This window comes from Uloborus diversus, chromosome 6, assembly GCF_026930045.1.
Source record: "Uloborus diversus isolate 005 chromosome 6, Udiv.v.3.1, whole genome shotgun sequence".
NCBI lineage: Eukaryota > Metazoa > Arthropoda > Arachnida > Araneae > Uloboridae > Uloborus > Uloborus diversus.
Window position 1 is genome coordinate 157,269,777 of NC_072736.1, and position 19,343 is coordinate 157,289,119.

General features: G+C 34.0%; 1 protein-coding gene across 1 annotated transcript in view; it reads left to right on the forward strand.

Annotated features, from left to right (window-relative positions):
* Nucleotides 1-19,079, forward strand: part of LOC129223871 (peptidylglycine alpha-hydroxylating monooxygenase-like) — a 57,923-nt gene extending 38,844 nt beyond the window's left edge. The window contains exons 4-11 of the mRNA XM_054858239.1: nucleotides 1,584-1,667; nucleotides 3,040-3,097; nucleotides 5,294-5,358; nucleotides 5,482-5,562; nucleotides 6,988-7,067; nucleotides 8,370-8,423; nucleotides 10,403-10,452; nucleotides 11,422-19,079. Coding sequence (XP_054714214.1) covers nucleotides 1,584-1,667; nucleotides 3,040-3,097; nucleotides 5,294-5,358; nucleotides 5,482-5,562; nucleotides 6,988-7,067; nucleotides 8,370-8,423; nucleotides 10,403-10,452; nucleotides 11,422-11,614 — 665 coding nt within the window. The 3' untranslated portion in view covers nucleotides 11,615-19,079. The remainder of the gene's footprint in view (nucleotides 1-1,583; nucleotides 1,668-3,039; nucleotides 3,098-5,293; nucleotides 5,359-5,481; nucleotides 5,563-6,987; nucleotides 7,068-8,369; nucleotides 8,424-10,402; nucleotides 10,453-11,421) is intronic.
* Nucleotides 19,080-19,343: the final 264 nt, after the last annotated feature.

A 19,343-nucleotide genomic window follows, 5' to 3' on the forward strand; every position in this document is an offset into this window, starting at 1 on the left:
CACTTTCATACACACAACTACCCACACACTCATGCCAGCACACAGACGCAAACACACATGCCTACACACACATACACATACCCCCTACACACAAACACACATACCCCTCACACACAAACACACACGCCTACATACACACACTCGTGATTGCGAAAAACATAATTTGAATTCAAAATGTCAAAATTCAAATTAATTATTGTTGTTATTTTTTTAATTTTGCAGATGCAGCTGCCTATTTAAACTATCGAGATCCATTCAATTGCACTAAGGGACAAAAACTATGCATCACTCTACTATTAAACATTGGTCGGATTTGAAAACTAAAAATTATCAGAAATGCCTTGTATTGAAATACTAATGTAATGATTACCAATCAACGTAAGTAAAGTGCAAATCCATAAGAAATATATGAAAATAGCTAGAAATTCAAGGTTACATGGAGCCTTTTCATCAGTGCAACTAAATGCTCAACATTAAACATTTGACACTTTTTACACTTCTTCATGAAACACAGAAGAAGCACCAGATTTTCATGAAAAAGATCTAATGCAAGAGAAAAAGTTCAATCAGTGGCTTGAAATGTAGTTTTACTACATGATATTTCAATATAAGAAGAATTTGAGATAATTTCAATATTTCAAAGTTTCAATATTGAAACTTCGAACAACGGCAACTCTATGATTGGATCACTTTTGCTTAGGCAACCCTATACCATTGGTTTTATAATATTTTTACCCACATTTTTTTTATATAACTTATGTAGAAACTCGATGATGGTAAATTACTCATTTTTTGGGCACCTTTTAGCCCCTGGCAACCCTCATTAGGTCACGTGAAAGAGGTAGACAACCTTACTTTAACGTTTTCTTTACAGCTTTTACTCTTCATTCATGACAACAATTTTTTGAAACTCGATGAGGGTAAATTACTCATTTTTTGGGCACTTTTTGGCCTCTGGCAACCCTGCTTAGGAAAAAAAGGTAGGCAACCTTACTTTAGCTTTTTATTTACAGCTTTTACTCCTCGTTTATGACAACAATTTTCGGAAACTCGATGGGGGGTAAATTATCTCCCTCATTGAAAACCTTTTATCCCCTGACAACCCTGATTAGGGAGCCGAAAATGGTAGGCAACCTTAGTTTAGCGTTTTATTTCCATCTTTTACACTTCATTTATGATAACGATTTTCGGAAACTCGATGAGGGTAAATTACTCATTTTTAGGCACCTTCAACCCCAGACAACCCTGATTAGGTCACGTGAAAGAGGTAGAAATTCTTACTTGCACGTTTTATTTACTACTTTTACTCTTCATCTATGGTAACAATTTTAGGAAACTCGATGATTGTAGGTCAAGCCTAGTGGGATCTTAGACTAAAAGGAGTGAGCGATTTTGCACCAAAAATCTGAATCCATTGTCAGTTTGTCGATATTTTTTTTTTCCTTTCATTATAATAAACTTGAAAAATGCTCTAATCTAATTTTTTTTTTTTTTTTTCAATTTAAAAGTTCAGATAACAAATTGTGTTTCATTTTAATCGATGTGTTGCATAAAATATTTTCTATTGAATGATATCATTTCAGGTGTGGGTTTCAAAGTTGGTAAAGACACGGGAATTAACTACCTGGTGCTACAAGTTCATTATGCTAATGTGGACAAGTTTTTGGGTAAGTTTACTTCAATTAAAAAAAAAAAAAATGATAGACACAAAATACATTTTTATTTTCTGATACATATCAATACGTGTATTTTTTTATAATCTAACATTTAAATAAAAGAATAGTGAAAATTAATTCAGAACACTGAAGCTTCGTGTTCTGGGGCAATTACATAAGCATATTTAAACCATTAGCTTTTTCCCTAACAAAATAGTTTTTCAATTTTTGGGAGAATAAGTTACATTTGCATGTCGTTTTGTTCTTTGTTTTTTCATATGAACTCAAAATAAAAAGTTGTAATTTTTATCGGGAATTTTTTGATTAGTTCATATATATTACACGAGAAAATCAGTGGCGAATAATTTGAAGTTATTCTTCTTCCATTAAAATATAAGTATTTAACTAAAATATTAAAAGTTAATTGTGTTCTGGTTTCCTAAACTGCAACCAGAACTCTTAAGATAGTTAAAGATCATCTGTTTAGTTGCTCCGCATTGAATCGAGAAAATCTGTAGAGCTATATATTAGTAGGCTAGTAAGTTGATGCAGTTGGCATTCGGCGACTAATTTCCTTTTTAGTTTATGTTCACAGCTTGGATGTATGTTCACAGCTTGGATGTAATTTTTGTTATGAGTTGCTCTTTTAAACTGTTGTGTTCCATTTGTTTTTTGTTCTCCAATCTCATGCATGGATGCATGCTCATGCATGCCCCTGCCCATGCATTTGATGCATGGGCAGGAATTGATTAAGTTATCAAGAGGCCTTAAGCCAAATACTTCGAACTTTATAACTTTAGCCGCTGACTGAATTAATTTTAGCCAGATACAAAAGTAATTTCAGCCATTTGGCCCCTAATTGTTAGGCGTCCTACGCCAGGGCCTAGTTGGCCTATTCAGTAATCAGGCCCTGTGCATGGGTAGCAATGATGTGAAATCAAATGCTTTTGCAAAATTAAGAAAGATGTTTATCCCTGTCTAATTTATAAAACTAGATAATTCGAATGGGAATTATGTTACTAAAAAATTAGTGCTAACGGAACAGCATTTTTTTTGTATCTTCAACGATGGTTTTATTGCGGCGACAATGCGGATTTCCGGTGATCCGCAACACGAAAGTTTCAGAGTTTTCTCAATCTCTCGCGAGTTTGGCCTCACTTTTCATATTTGGAACTTATACAATAGTTAGAGCATCTGTAGAACTTTTCTTGTTTTTCATCAAGGTTTTAAGGATAAATGTAGATATTAGCTTTATAAGCTTGTGGCTGTGTGTAAAAGCTTGTGGTGCCTCCTCCCCCCCCCCTTTTTTTTGTCTTTAAAAAAGAGAAGGAGAAATGGGCTAATATTAACAATGTTATTTTAACTTCGGAAATTCTCCTTTCAGCTGGCGGAACCGATAATTCTGGAATTGTACTTTCTCTGTTACCAAGCTCAAGTCACAGGTAAGAAAAGGGATTTATAATAAACACTAAAAGTATTTCTAAAATGTACATTTAGGAAAAGTTATTTCTTACATTGCTTACTGATTTAACCCATTTAATTGATGGGAAGCTAGAACCTGTACTTTTTACCTTTTGTTTCCATTTTCAACTCGTTTTTTTCAATATGTATAGTTAAACTTCATTTTCCCCTGAATTCAAATCATACATTCAATTTTATAAACACACTTAAGATATTTCCGAATTATTTTTATGATTTTGTGACTGCGTTTTTTCTTCAAATAACTTTAACAAAAGCAACTTTTTATTGTTAAACTTTTTTTCACACTTGGATTAGGTATTTCTTTCCATGACAGCCAATTAACCCGATTTTCATGAGTGCGACTATTTTCTTATAAAATCAGATTTAATCTAATTCACAAAAGAAACTGGCCCGCAATCTACTCTTATCGACTTGAATACAAAAAAATAGTGTAATAACGGTTAGAAGAATATAATAAAATCTATTGAACATGATAAAGTTTCAATTTAACAATTTTTTTTAAAATTATTATTTTTAAGAAGTTAAAAAAGACAATTCCTGAATTTGTGGTAATTTTTGACGTCCGAAAATCCTGTAACGTGCTTTGAAAAACTGTTGGATTGCTAAGATATTTTTTTATAAATGCAATATTTATCAAAACGTTTGTAAAAGAAGCACTTAGGCACTAATTTGTGCTGTTTGCCATAAAATACATGACTCTTTCTTATCAATGTGTTAAGTGTTTTTGTTCATTGTTTCAGAAGTTTGTGCGGTGCATGTAAGGTCATAATTTAATTTATATCTACTATGCACTTTTACTGATGTCTCTCTATGTTAAAATCACCATTGTACAGAACTAAACCCATTACAATTCCGTTTTCATAACACACATCGCTGCGTTATACAACCTCTAACATAAGGACGGATACAGAAAGTTTTCAAGGAGGGGGCGATTATTTTTTGCTCTTTACAACTTCAATTTCTAAAAAAAATGGGAAGGGTGTACTAAACCCCGTCGCTTACCCTTACGTAATCAAAGGTGTGTCCTACAGTTGTGTTTCTTTCAAAAAATATCCACTGAGAATCCTCGAACCTATCTCTGATATCATCTGAGATTGTCTAAAATTGAGGTTTTCAATTTCGAAAAAAATCCTGTAGAATGCTCTGGTGCCTATCTCTAGACTAGAGAAATAAGAGATGGACTACAATTTCACTTTCAAGATTTGAATTTCAGGGAAAAGCTCTTTTTCTACTTACACTATTGAAGATTATGTAAAATTGCGTTTGTGGAACTTTAATATCGCAAAAAAAAAAAAAAACTGATGAAATTTCCTGTACCACGTCTCAAGGAGGGGGCGATCGCCCCCCACCGCCCCTCCCTTGTATCCGTCCTTGCCTGACAATAAAGTGCAGTGAATGAAAAGTCAGAACGGTCGATTTGACAACACTAGCGAAACAAAACGCCCCCCCCCCCCCATCCATCCGTTTTTTAGTTGCGCGTCGTTTGTGCTCCGCCTGAGACTTGTTTTACAAAGTGCTTGCGTAGTACGTTGGTTCTGAACCGAGAACAAGAAAATAAATGCACAAAAGATCGATTTAAAGTTTGTCTAAATAGTTCCTGGCAAAAAAAGGGAGAGAGGGGTCTGTAAATTGGGAATCTTCACTATTCTCGCCATATCTCAATCCTCCAGACTTCTTCCTATTCCCATGACTCAAACTTGCTTTGACAGGAAAAAGATTTGGTGATGTGTCCGACATCCAATGGGGACGAGGCTTTTTAACTCCACCCCCCCCCCCCAAAAAAAAAAGACTTTTCGCAAAGATTTCAGGACATGTAAAGCGGAGCTTAGCGGTGCATAGTTATGGGAGATGACTGTTTCGAAGAGCAATGAGGTAACTTTCGTTACTATTTCATCTACGTTAATGTTACAAGATTATTCACCGAACTCTGTTGTGAGAGTTTGTAATTTCTGTTTGGTAATGAAAACAGTGATTAATTTCTATAGTTTTGATTTTGACTCGGTGCATTTGAATGCATTACATGATTATGGTTTAAGAATATCCGAACCATGGTCAGCATTAATATTTTACGGCAAGGCTACCAAAACTAGCTACAAGCATTTGATTTCTGAAACGAAGCAAAGCGAATTGAAATTAAAATTGTACTTACTTTTCAGAATAACAAAAACTGCTGGGGTTTATCTTCTTGGGACCAATGGCATGATTAGAGCTGGAGAAGAAGGTATGTTTTGCGTCAAATGTGTTTTTCGAACTAATTTATCCTTAATCGTCGTTACTTTTTATGGATAAAACATACGTTTTTAGTTATATGACACTCATGAAACGCATATAATGTTTTTTGTAGAACATTTTGAAGCAGCTTGTCGAATAAACGAAGATGTTGTGATTCATCCCTTTGCCTTTCGAACACATACTCATGCCCTTGGTAAGAAACTATTTACTTTATAAATAATTTATAATAATTATTGCCTAGTCCAATTTGAATGAATGAGCAAAAAAAGTAGGGAAATGTCTGGCGAAGTAAGATAATTAAGATAACGTACCTTTTTCAAATCGAACAATTTTAAATTTCGTTCTGAAAATTACAGACTATGAAGGAAGAACAATGTATTTAAAAATTAAACTTTCATTGAAACATTATTTTTTATTTTTGGCTGTAAAACTTCAATAATAATAATGATAAAAAAAGGTTCAGAAGAAATTGATTAAAGTTTCAATCACGTGTTCAATTGATCAAATGTGAAACACGTTTTTCACATTTTAGCAAATGTAAGCAAAATTTTTCGCAGTTCATCGTTCTTCAATAGTTGGTTTGACCAAAAATTAATTTGGGAAAACTGTTAATAGCTGCTCAACAGACTGAAAGGCGTGTTTTTCAAGTAAGGTACATTTTGTTTTAGACACTAGTAGTTCGCCCGCATCGAACCGTAACGGACACGTGCGTCGTGTACAACACAACTGCGCTGATTTTCAGCTCTGTAGCTAACCTGTACGGTTCTGTTCTAAGCTTTCATAATGTTTAAAACTATCAACTCACCCACCGCATGTGAGGTTCGGTCAGTGATAAGCTTTATGTCAGCAAGGAACCAGTCTGCTGCAGAAATTCATCGACAGATTTGCTAAGATTTCGCTTCCACTGAAGTCATCAAATCGTCTGTAATCAAAGAAAAGCGACCGGAGCTCTCCTCATGATGGACGTTGTCACGGCCATCTTTAAATTCTCTTACCCATTTACGCATTTTGCTTTCACTCATAACGGTAGTAAAACCTTGTAAGTGGACCACCTGTCTAAGTAGACCGCTTTTTACAGGCACGGAATTAGCCCTTATTATATAAATCAACCTCTGTAAGTTGACCACCAGACCACCTGTTTAAGTTGACCACTAAAGTAGTGCACTGCAGGTGGTCAACTTACACAGGTTTCACTGTATCACCGTATACTTCGTAAATATGTCGATGAATTTCTGCAGCCGACAGGTTCCTTGCTGACAAAAAGCGTATCACTGAGGGAGCCTCACATGCGGCAGGCGAGTTGATAATCTTAAACATTATGAAAGCATAGAACAGAACCGTACAGGTTAGCAACAGAGCTGAAAATCAGTGCAGTTGTTCTCAAGGCATGCCGGTGCATGACGCACGCACGTGTTCGCTGCGCTTTGCGCGCGAACTACTGGTGTCTACTGGTGTCTAAAACAAAACGGACCTTACTTAAAAAACACGCCTCGTATATCCTCTGTGAGAATAAGTTGAGTGAAGTTTAACACGGATGTTTGGACTACATCGCAATCACAGTACTTTCATTGGTGTAGACAATGTCTTCAGGTGAAAGAGACATATTTTATGTTTTTAGGAAAAGTGGTCTCAGGGTGGAAAATCGATAAGGATGGTCAGTGGCACTTGATCGGGAAACATAATCCACAGGAACCTCAGGTAAGTTTTGAGACATGTTTCCTTGCTTTGACTTTTGAAAAACATTATCTTCGCTATTGATATCAATGTAGTAGTACAAGTAGGGTAACGGCGTCAGTCACAGACATGCTTAAAACATCGCTCTCAGGTTTAACTCGATTTTCTGAGCCTTTTAATGTATTTAGACTTTTTAAACTATTTTTGTCTCGTGCAACGACATCTCATCTAATGTTCGGCTGTTTCTGGATCCTCTGAATTAGTTAATTTTATTTTTATTAGCTCAGTTTCGAAAAAAGGTCCGACCCCCCAGTAATAGACACCGAAAAATCTGATGATAACCAGCAACAGATAGGATGAAGAAAGGATGAGTAGTAGACAAAATTCCCTTTTTCTCTTCCAAATGTGCAAAAGTTCTTTAGTTTAGAACTAAAGCCTTATTAAATTCAAATCAACATGAAACACCAGCTGAGCTGGTGGTGGCTGTACCTAACCTTCCACCACTGACTTGTGCAGACATCTAGTGTTACCAGAGTGAATTTTATGACCAGCTGGGTCATAAAATTCACTCTGGTAACACTAAATGTCCGCACCGTATTCATGGACCACAGCAACAACAGTTTTGCACACCTAAAAGGCTAATTATTTAAATCCAAACTTATGACTGTCTGTTACTGTACCCTTGTCTGTTACTACTGACCTTACTCTAGTATGTAAAACAAGTAAATTGCTGTTTTATGCTTAATATTCCTATTCTTATCTGCCCTTTTCATTATTTTTTATGCAATATTCAGTCGTCAGTTTTAGCACTGCATATGTTTTGCGTTGCTTCGGCTGTGTTGTGATGGCCCAACTCAAAACTCATAAAGCTAGCGTTCTCCACCTTAGTTGAACTGCTCATTGTTAATAAGTCCACTTCACATGCCTCTTGAGATCAATGGTATTGGGTGATAACCAATCTTAAATTTTGACTTTTTTGTTGGTTATGCACACATGCGCATACGTTTACAGTACGTTTCAGAAATTCACCTGTGTCAAATCTGGGAAAACTTATAATTCGCCTAAGTTTAGCATATTCTTTATGAATTTTTTACTCAAGACGCGTGTATCGATTTTTTTCTTTAAAAAAAAATATTTGAAGCAATTTATCTCATGATATCAAATAATTTGAGTAAGAGTTAAACACATGTTTTTGACGTACGAATAGAACAACGCTTTAAGACAATAATCGTTATGCCTTGAAGAAAAATTAGTAAGCTGAAAATTTAGTCTGTGTCGTTCTTTCAGTTAATTGTTCTCTTCAATGTTTATTTCATGAAATTTCAGATGTTTTATCCTGTGGAAGATGAAGATTTAACTATTGACTACGGCGATGTAATTGTAAGTATCAAAGGAATATTATTTTTACCTACTATTTTTTTTATGTTGAGATATCTTGGAGCCTAAATATACAAAGCTAATCGGAAAAAACTTAGCGTATCTTTTTCACTGGTTGTTAAGGGGTTCAATGAATGTGCACTTCTAGTTCCTCCAGTCTTTCTAAAAACAAAATATGTTGATGTCAGGACAAATCAGGGAATCTATAATTAAAACATGCACACTAAATATTTAGAAAACTTACAGCGAAGCTCCGATTTTACGTGAATATACGTTTTTCCCGCATTAAACGTTTTCCCATCAGGTCCCAGTTTTTCCGTTTTCTAATGTTAATTTAACCCGGATTCTAAGTTCGTTTATGAATTTCCCGCATTTTACGCTTTCCCTGGGAAGTAAAGAATAGAAAAATAAATGTCTTTAAATAAGCAATATGCTTCATTTGTACTTTTTAAAAGATAATTTACGTTGTTGAAAGCTAATCTATCAAAACAGAAATATTACTGGACTTTTCTTCCGCCCATGAAGACGAATAAGAAAATTGGAATCACAGCTCGTCCCTTCTTTCAATATTGCATTGAAGAGCTTACAAATAGTTTCTTTCTCATTAAAACCAGGGAAAAAAAAAAAAAACTTGCAGAGTATTTCAATCTTGGAAGATGCTTCATTCACTTTGAACTCAATAACTAAAATACAATCCACTACTGCGAACTATTTTCAATCTAAACGCCCGGATTAGTATGTGTTAAAATGATCTAAAATGGTGTGTATAACAATGTTGTTTTTGTAAAATATAGGTATTATGCCTTTCGAAAGAACTATCCTTACTACCTTTAGTTTTTTCTATTTCATTTTTGTTTTCTATATATTTCACGTATTTTAAGTTTTTTTTTAACCCTTGCCCTTGAGCAACGTAAAATCGGGGTTTCACTGTACAAGTTATTTCCTGGAACATATTTGCTAAAAGAAAAAAAAAAAAACGTTATGTAATATGAGTTTTTAATTACACTTTTAATTCTAATTTTGATAAAGTAAGGAAATCTAACTATAATTGGCTTTCTTGTAACTGAGTTAAAATATTCGACCTTTAGTTGGTTTTTTCTTGCTGCTAAGATATTTAAAGCATTCTTGCTTGTAGCATAATGATAAATATCTGTACACTGCTCTATAAAATTGTTTTTCGTATTTAGATCTTCCTGATAATATTTCTTAGTTTTCTCATCGTTTTAAAACATTATTTAATTCGCAAATTTATTAGAATTTTCGCTTGCCATTAAACAAAAAAAAAAAAAAAAAAAACATATGTAATGACTTCGTTTCGAATATTTTATTAAAGTAGCGCAGAATGGGATATACAAGAACACTAAGGAAAATCGTAAGCCGCCAAAATAGCTTTCAAATTGATTACTTTTTAACTATTTCCTTTTTTCACTGGTACCATGTCGCACCACCAATGCAGGAGATCCACAACTCAAAATTGAATAGTTTTTCCTGGGAACCGTTAGAAAATTTTAATAATATTTTTAGTTTAGTTTTGGAGGTTAAATAATATTTTAGGTTATGTGGGTATTATTATTTTTTTAAAAAATGTAAAGTTTTGTTCAATTAATATAGAATTATTTCCTATTTCAATTCCAGTGACTGCTGGAATATTAAAATATAAAGGTAAATAATGATTAGCCAATTAGCGCATAAAGAAGAACTGAAGAAAACTAACTTGGAATTAACCATACAACCCCCCTCCCCTTTTGAGTTACAGCCCTTTTCATTGGGTAGGAGTGTGATGTAATAACAATAAATCTACTTGTTTTTATCTTTAATAAGTGTATATGAGTATGAGATATGAATTCACCAAAGTATACGTACATTTTTAAACATTTATCAGCAACTTCAGCAAACTTTTTGCTTGAAAAAAAATCAATGTTTAAACGAATAGCAATAAAACTTTCATTTAAAAATTTAGTAAAAGTAATGTATTTTTTCAGGCAGCTCGATGCACAATGTATAACTTCAGAAATAAGGATACTTATATTGGGTAAGTTAATTTTTTTCCTTTGTATACAGGTCCGTCATTTAAGGGAGCAGGAGGGGTAATTTCTCCCTAAAGCCCCTTCCCCCTCGGCTTTTAGCAAAATGATGTTTTAATACCTGTGCTTATGAGTCTTGTTCGTGTTTTTGTACAACAACGTTTGCCCCCCCCCCCCTCCAACTAGAAAAATTTAAAAACGACAGGCCTGTTTGTGTGCTTTATAGGGCTAGGTAGGAGAAGCTCCATGGTAGGGGACAGTGGGCCCTTGGGAGTAAAGATGGAGTATAGTCCGACCGCGTACAAATGACTCGTCAATTCATTTGAGAAAACAAGTCCCATTTCGTAAAATAGGTGGAGAAGGAAGAAAGGACGCGCGCCATATTTTGGAGTTTAGCCAACATTTTGGCTATACAAAAAAAAAAAAAAAAAAAAATGTACTCCTAATATATTTTCGTTATGTGGTTATTTAGACCTGAAAGGTTCAAGTTGCAGCAATAACTGAATAGTTGGCGAAAAAATAAAAATGACAAGCTTTGCATTCTAAAATGCGTCTTTTTTTTTTGCAAAAGGGATGATATCCACTGTTTGACACCAAAAGAGAATATATCCAAAATAAAATTGCCAATTTAGGTCTGATAAAATTGAGGAAAAATTTCTAGACCTATGCCAATAGTCGCTTGTTATTCTACCAAAATATTGTGAAAAATTAGAAATTCTAACAGTTAGTGTTTGTGCGTAAAACTTTTTTTTTTCATTTTGCCAAAAAATATAAAACTGGATATAATCTGTTTTGAAAGTAAACTTCTCAAATGTCCTACAATATTCGTTTTTGGGTAACAATTTTGAAAAAAAAAAAAAAAAAAAACTAGCACCGACCCTGACGTCAATGTTATCATGAAGCTACGCGAGGCTATTCTTAGATATAAATCATTGTTTCACTATATTTATTTCAATCCACTTTTGTCACCCCTTTAGGCCCACCGGAGAGGATGAAATGTGCAACTTCTACATGATGTACTACCTGGACGGCGACAAACCAATGAACGAAAAATACTGCTTTTCCAATGGACCGAAGAGTTACTACTGGGAACGGGACTCTAATATTGGCTACGTTCCCATGAGCATAGAGGACGATGCCAGTTCCCTGACAAGTTCTCTAGAAGAATAAACGAGCTTGGTTAAGAAAGAGGGGAAAACATCGGAATTTGTGCGTTTGAACTGAATTTTTAGAATCCTTTTATTGCTAAGGGGTAATTAATAATATTACAAACTGCAAAATGGGGGTGATTGTTTTACTTAGACCAGCGTGGTCCAACCTTTAATTTACACAATAGCCAACCTGGGACAGTAAGTTTACGAAAGGGGGAACTTCTCAACTTACCGAATGGAAGTTCCGCCGAATGATAAAAACGAATATGCTCAAAACGTTTACGAAAAAGGACACTTGAGGCAGCGAGAAGCAAAGGGATGTAAGTGGACAGTTTCAAGTTTTGAGTAAAACGCGTTTAAAGATAACATCCTAGGTAGGCTTTCATTGAAATGTTTTTCCAAATCATGCTGTATAGCAGCAACTACTGTAAAAAATTTTCCGGAAAATTTACGGTAATTGTTACTGGTATCCATGTTGCCAGTAACAATTACCGTAAAAATCAAATGTTACTGTAAAATTTTACGGTTTCCTCGGTAGGCCACAGCAACCAATTGAAGCTGGGATCGTTTATTCCTCCAGAATAAATTACCGTAAAAATCAGCGATGCTGCAAGTCCGCTATTTTACAGTAACAATTACCAGAAAATCTTTCTGAATTTTTAACAGTGTACCAGAGCTACCAGTACCATCTCTTGCCCCAAGACAGAGGAGAGATTCCCCTTCCATGTGTACTGGTTATCTCCAAATTGTTAATTTTGCCACTTGCATCCCTTTGCTTCTCACTGCCTCATTTGGGAATTTGAAAATTTCGATATCGCAATCGCAATTACGTCTCCTAAATAACCAAATTTTCAGACAAAATTTGCCGAATATGGCCATTTTGGGAGGTCATAGCGACGTATCGTGACCTCCCATCAGGGTACCCTTGAGGCCAACCAAACTTCAGCATAGGAATGTGAAGACCGGAGATGTTCCAGAAAGTACTCGAAGTAAATATGTTTGATTCAAGTACTTTATAACTAAAATTTATATTGAATAAGTTTAATATTCTAGTTTAATACCATTTGATTACAGTCGAGGATTAAACCGCAGTGTCGTAATTGACCCTGTTATACAAATTTATCAATGTCCTTGTCCACTGCAAGTTTATGAACAGCCGTAATAGCGGAAATAAAGATTGTAAGGTGCTGCTGATGTCAATTTAAAAAGGCCCGCGAGCCAAGGGTTGGACCACACTAACTTATACAACAGTTTTCTGTGCCAAAAAATTTAGATTTCAGCTCTTAAATAGCATTTTTTTATGAAAACAGTTTATTTTTTTTACAACTTCCTGCAGTAGTTTTAAAACTTGATTTTATTCCCAAACTTTCTAGAGGGTCATTCCACTGTCATGTGCAGGACAAAAATACGCTTAAATTTCATTAACATTTCGTCATATCCCTTAATATTTTAATGAAACATTGGTAAGCAATTTTTTTAATCTTTACATTTGATACACAGATACTCGTGACACAATTATATTTTTATTAAACAATTTTGTTACTTAAAATAAAATTTATTTACATGCGTCACGTGCGGGACATCCAAAGTCAACCTCTGGTAACTTGCTTATGAATAAACTAATATTTTTGCTCTATTAGTACAGCAATGAAGAAACTAATTGTAGATTTTGAAAGCTATGGTTCGAACCTAAAGGAAACATGCCTCATTAGTTTAGAAATAATTATTTAAACCATTGAAAAAAAAATATGCATATGCTCCTCCCATTAAAATTGGTCATTTTGTCCCGCACGTGACGGATCCTATATTTCATAAAAAAGAAATAATTTTTGAAGAAAGTTTTTGCTTAAGAAGTCACACATGCGTTTTGATTTCTTAAGCAACAAAATTTTGTTCATCATCCTTTTAAATTATTATTTTTTTATGAAATACACGAAGCGTCACGTGCGGGACAAAATTACCGTTTTCCGTGGAATGGCCCTAAATCTTATTCACTATACATAGTCACCCTTTCTCTTAAAAACGTACGAGGGCAAAGCAGGAAGTAGCTTCCGTTTTGTTGTAAATACAATAGCCGCGAAGACTTCACATTTTAATTTCATACCTTAAATATAAACTGGTCTAATTTTCTTTCCTGTAAAGTCACTATGTTTACCAACTTACAAATACTTTCTGGATAAAGCTCGGCCGCCTGAGAATTGACATTGTTACATTGTTTTGAAGATCTCCGTCGTCAGCGAAGCTCCAAGTCATTTTCAGGTGTGAGTGATCTATTACAGAAGAAGTCAAGTCTTGGCAATAAAGCGGGTTATTAAAAGCTCTTCATTTCAAATGGAGTAAAAGTTTTTATGTTCTCTGAGCAGCTTCAGGTCGAGGAGGAACAAAACCCCAAATACCTACCGTTAACACATTTTTTGCCCAATCGTACACCGTAAAAAATATTTCTGAAAATTTGGTACCAAGTACTGGCATTCATGTTGCCAGTTCTTTTTGCCGTATAATACAATTTTGAGAAGGAACACAACCCCAAATATCTACCGTTAACACATTTTTTGCCCACTCGTACATTGTACCAAATTTTCAGAAATCTTTTTTACAAAGTACTGCCATTCATGTTGCCAGTACTTTTTGACCATATAATACAATTTTTAGGAGGAACACAGCCCTAAATATCTAATGTTAACACATTTTTTGCCCAATCGTACACTAAAAAAGATTCCTGAAAAATTTCAGTAAAAACTACTGGCATTAATGCAGCCAGTACTTTTTACCGTATAATCCAATTCTGATGTAAAATTTTAATGGTAGAACAGCAAAAACGATGTGGCTAGTTGCACCGAATAAAAAACGAGTTTCAAGCAAGGGAGTCCGAATTTTCCATATCATTGCCCTATTTTTCAAAAAAAATCTTGCCATCTCCTGGCTCCTAATGTTTGTCCCTAAATTTTTAGAGATAAACATTAAGTATGGCAAAATAATTTTTAATTGGCTCCGTCCGTAAACCTTTCCTGCTAGTAATTGAAAAGTTACTAGCTTCTGATATCCCTCCAAAAAATAGAAAATAAAAAAAAGATGCTGAAAATCTTGAAGAGAAATATTTTTCATATTAATATTTTTCAAAGTTGTTTGATAAATTAATTATGGTCTCTTAATCAAAGACAAACATGTAAAAAAGTAAGTTTCTGTCAGTTAAATCCACCATTTAATTCTTTTTGGAGATCCCTTCCGCTAGTGTTTCATGAGAAAATTAACCCAAATATCAAATTTATAAATTCAATTAATAGTGAGATCTTCTGTGTTTGGGTTATGATTTCTCGAAATCCAAACTGCTTCTGGTATGAAGACGTAATATCGGCATACACACATGCGCATGCAAAGAGAAATTGATTTCAAACTCATTACTTGATCGCTTTTTCTTTAGAAGTCTTCATGGAAAATTCAGGATGTTATTTCCGATCGCAAAAACTTCCTGGCTTGGTTTTAACCGTTTCACTACCAATATGTTCCAATCTGAGAGATAAAGTTTTAGAAGTAGAATGGAGTCTATGGGACAGATGTATTCCATTGATGTGGCTTAGCCGCACCCATATAGCTCAGTGTGACTGAAATAACGCCTGAAAAACAGTGATGTTCCCATCATTTTTTCTGAGGGTATACTCCCAGTAATCCATTACGCACAATATGTGTATGTGATCATACACATAGTATGTCATGTTATGAAAATTTAAGAAGCTTGAGGGTATACGCTATGTTTCTAAAAAATGTTTGAGAATACAGTGCTAGCCAAATTATTAGACTAAGACTGTTTTAAAAGCAAATTCTTTATTGATTACATAACTATAGACACATTAACGAACAGTGAAATAATTATCTAATATTTAGTATGCATTCCCTTGTTCTTGATGAGCATTTTAAGTCTTTTTGGCATACTTTTCACAAGGTTTACACCATTTCTTTACTTTTCAAAAAAGGAGGTAAAAAATTGTTCATACTCACTATTATATATACTCACATACACATACTCACTAATTACTTAAAACTAACTTTAAATATAACAGAACACACTAATAAAAAGAACTAGTGAACTGTTTAAGCTGATTGAGGTTATGTTCCTGGTAGGTAGATAAACAAAGAACATAAACAAAGCAGACAATGTTGCACCTGCAAATATTAAATTATGCTAAAATAACGTAATAATCAGTGTACAGTATGTACTGTACTTTAACAGTAAAATAAATAGTATTTTAGTACAAATAGTGTACAATAAACAAAAAAAAAAAAACTCTTTAGTCTAATAATTTGGCCAGCACTGTATACGGCGTATACCCTTTGAGAACACCACTGCTGAAAATACGATGTAATGCTAAATTATTTTTAACAGAAGCAATTCCGTAGAGTCATTCGAATCTGCCGGTTGAACACATAGTATATCCCAGGGGTGGCGAAAGGGGTAGCAGAAACATTATGATCTAAATTAAGAATTACGAACACCTTTCCCTGTGTGTTCCTGGCAGAAATATGAAAACCACAAATTCCGATGCTTGTATACGTAGGAGATGCCTTTGAATTTGTTATCACTTTGTGTTTAGCAGAAAGCAGTAAACAGATGTTTTGTTTGTAGTAGAGTTTGATAAACCTTTGCATGAGTTACGAATGTAATCACAATAGTCTGAAATACAATCCAACAGCTACGCCCTTTTAAGGAAAGAAAACCGTTTCATTGACAGTTCACGTCGCACATCATGGTCCAAAAATTGAATGGAGTTGTAAATGTTCGAGTGCAATCTCTCCAAAAAATAATAGTTTCAAGTAGAAATGAATAATTTCTGTTTGAAATGAGCTAGAAACTATTGCCCTTCAAGCTCCGGAATTTGAATGGAGTTATATAATTATTTGAGTTCATTCATTCAAAAAATAATTCTTTCAAACAGAAATGGATAACTTCTGTTTGAAAGAGCTGGAAACGATCGCCCTTCATGTTCCAAAGATTGAACGAAGTTGTTAAAATAATTAATGTATTGATTACGCTTAAAATGATAATAATAGTAATAAAAATAATTATGACTATAATAATGCAATAATATTCTACGTGATGCTTCGAATACCTCGTAAACACAGGGGACACAGCCAAATAGACCTGTCAAAAATTCGAGTAAAGCAGAAAATAGGAAATTTAGCTCAGGTAGCACACGTAACGTTTAAACGTTTCCTAAACGTTTAAAAGCGGTTGTAACAACGTTGACAACTATTTTAAAACTGTTTAAAACGAAATGTGCTAACTGAATGCGCGAGAAATGAAAATTGAGTCAAATAAATACGTTCATGGTTATAGCTATCCCAGCAGCAGAAACGGCGTGTGTCGCAGATTTCTGGGAAAGTCTACAGACTATTTCTCAGTCGGGGGGAGAAAAAAAAGTCTTAAGTTTTTTAAGGAAAATAAGCCCTAAGTTTCAGCAAAATGAAGATGCGTACCTTTTTTTTTTTGAGAGGGAGGGGTATAATCTACACATGTACTTGTATTACATCTTATTTTTAAGTTTTTCTTGGTGCCGATTTTGGTTTTATGATTAATCTAATGTCGTTTTATCTTGCAGACTATTTTTTAAAAAAATGCGTCTCAGACTGTTGAAAAAAAAATCTGCAACTGGGATAGCTAGTATCAATCAGAAATGCTGTTTTATTTATCTTATGTTTACACCAAAGCAAGGAAGGGTTCCCAAACTTTTTGAATTCGTGGCACCCTTTGAAGAATCAGAATTTTCTCACGGCACCCTATTATATTATACATACTGATATCGTGGGCACTTTGAGGCAACCCTTGCCTCTCCCTGCGGCACCCACTTTAGTAGCCCTTGTCATAATATAAGATGAAATGAAATTCTTGGCGCTAAAGGTTTTCACCAATTCCTTCCTTTTTTTTTATTTCTCTTTTTTTTTTTAAATCAAATGTATTGTCTTTTTTTTCCTTAATACATTCATAACCGTTAGAAGTTAGAAAATTGCCCGAACAGCTGGATTTTTCAAACTCATATGGATGAAACAAACGTGTTATAACTTTAATTTTCTAGGTTTGACGATACTGTACTTCTACTTGTTAATTTCAAAATTTTTCCTTCGTTTCTAATCAAAAAATATCGTGTGACTCTTTTAAATGGCATCCCATCTGTAACGTGATATACTTTCTATGTGTGTCGATTTGTCACAAATTAATATATAAATGTGTTAATAAAACAATTAAATGGCAGCATGTTTCGAAACTGATTTATTTTTTGTCATTTATGTTAACTTTAGAAATTATCAAAATCATTTTCAAGAATGCAGTTTTTTATTATTAGCGTATTTTTCTATTAGTCGTAATTTTGATCGTCCTATGTAGCAGTTAAGTTCAAAACGCAATACATTCCACAATATGTTATCTTAGCTCCTTCTGACTTGAGTTTCAATTTACAATTAAGATTATATCTTTTTCTTATACAGGGTGGTATCATTAAATTTACCCTGTTTAGATCTATGTAGAGCTTGCTCTAAAATATAATAATCCGAGGAAGCTTGGTATACACGTTGTACGAACAGTGGTTCGTATATCTTAATCGGCCACCAGGCCCGATTAAGATATAAGAGGCCCTAGGAAAGACTTTTTCTGAGCCTCTTTCAAGTCAAACCTTACAATTTTTGCCATTAGCTAAGCCAATTTTAGCCATTTGGCCCCTAAAAAGCAGGTGCCCTAGGCCATGGCCTATTCAGTAACTAGGCCCTAACGGTCACGTGTGGGACAATTTGAACACAAATTTCCTTACATTTTTAGATTTACAAATTTATTAATTTGTTAAAAGTTAAAAAATTGTAAAACTAGTAAAAGTACTTTGTGTGTTTTGTGCAGCAAAAAAATGTTTCCCAACATCTCTTTTTACTGTTGTTTTTGTTGTTTTTTAATCGACATTTACCTGTCAGATATCACAAACGTATGCGTCATTTCTCGAGCAAAATAATTGTTCATTACCTTTTAAAATTATTATTTCTTAACGAAATATACGAGCTGCTGTTACGTGCGGAACACAATGGTGACTATTTTTGTGGAATGGCTCGTGTACCAAGTTTCAATGACGTACGTTTATTAAAAGGAACTAGACGTGAATTTGATCAGGGCAACTTTAATTATAACCACCCTGTTCGTAGGGAGGAAGAGAAATTACTAAATTAATCCACTACACCAATAAAATATTGTAATATATATTTGGGTGATTCCATTTGAAATCACGTGGTCAGGAAGGGTTAAGAACTTTTAAATGTTTATTTATGTTTTATTGCTGTTTCTTGTCTAGGAATAGTTTAAAGATGATAAATACTTATGCAACTGTTGTTAATTTTTTGACGAACTAAAGAATTTTAAATAATCTTGAATGTTTTATCTTTCCTGTTGAAAAATTTATATATATACATGTATATACCGGTTGTACAAAATAATAAATTCTATGCAAGGCATATTTTTTATTTATTGTATTCCTTGTTTCATGTTTTCTTATGGAAGGGGGTTCCAGAACATATACTAGTTATTAAAAATAGATATAACGCACCAGCAGCAATAAAAAAAATACTAATTATAAAAATACTAGGGAAAAACAAGATTTAACCAAATGAACAAGAAATAACAACGTCAAATAGCACAAATTGCAGATTACTGCAGACACGCGTTTCGGCGATGAAAGGAACGCCCTTTTCTACGCAAAAGAAATGAACTTGTGAATGAA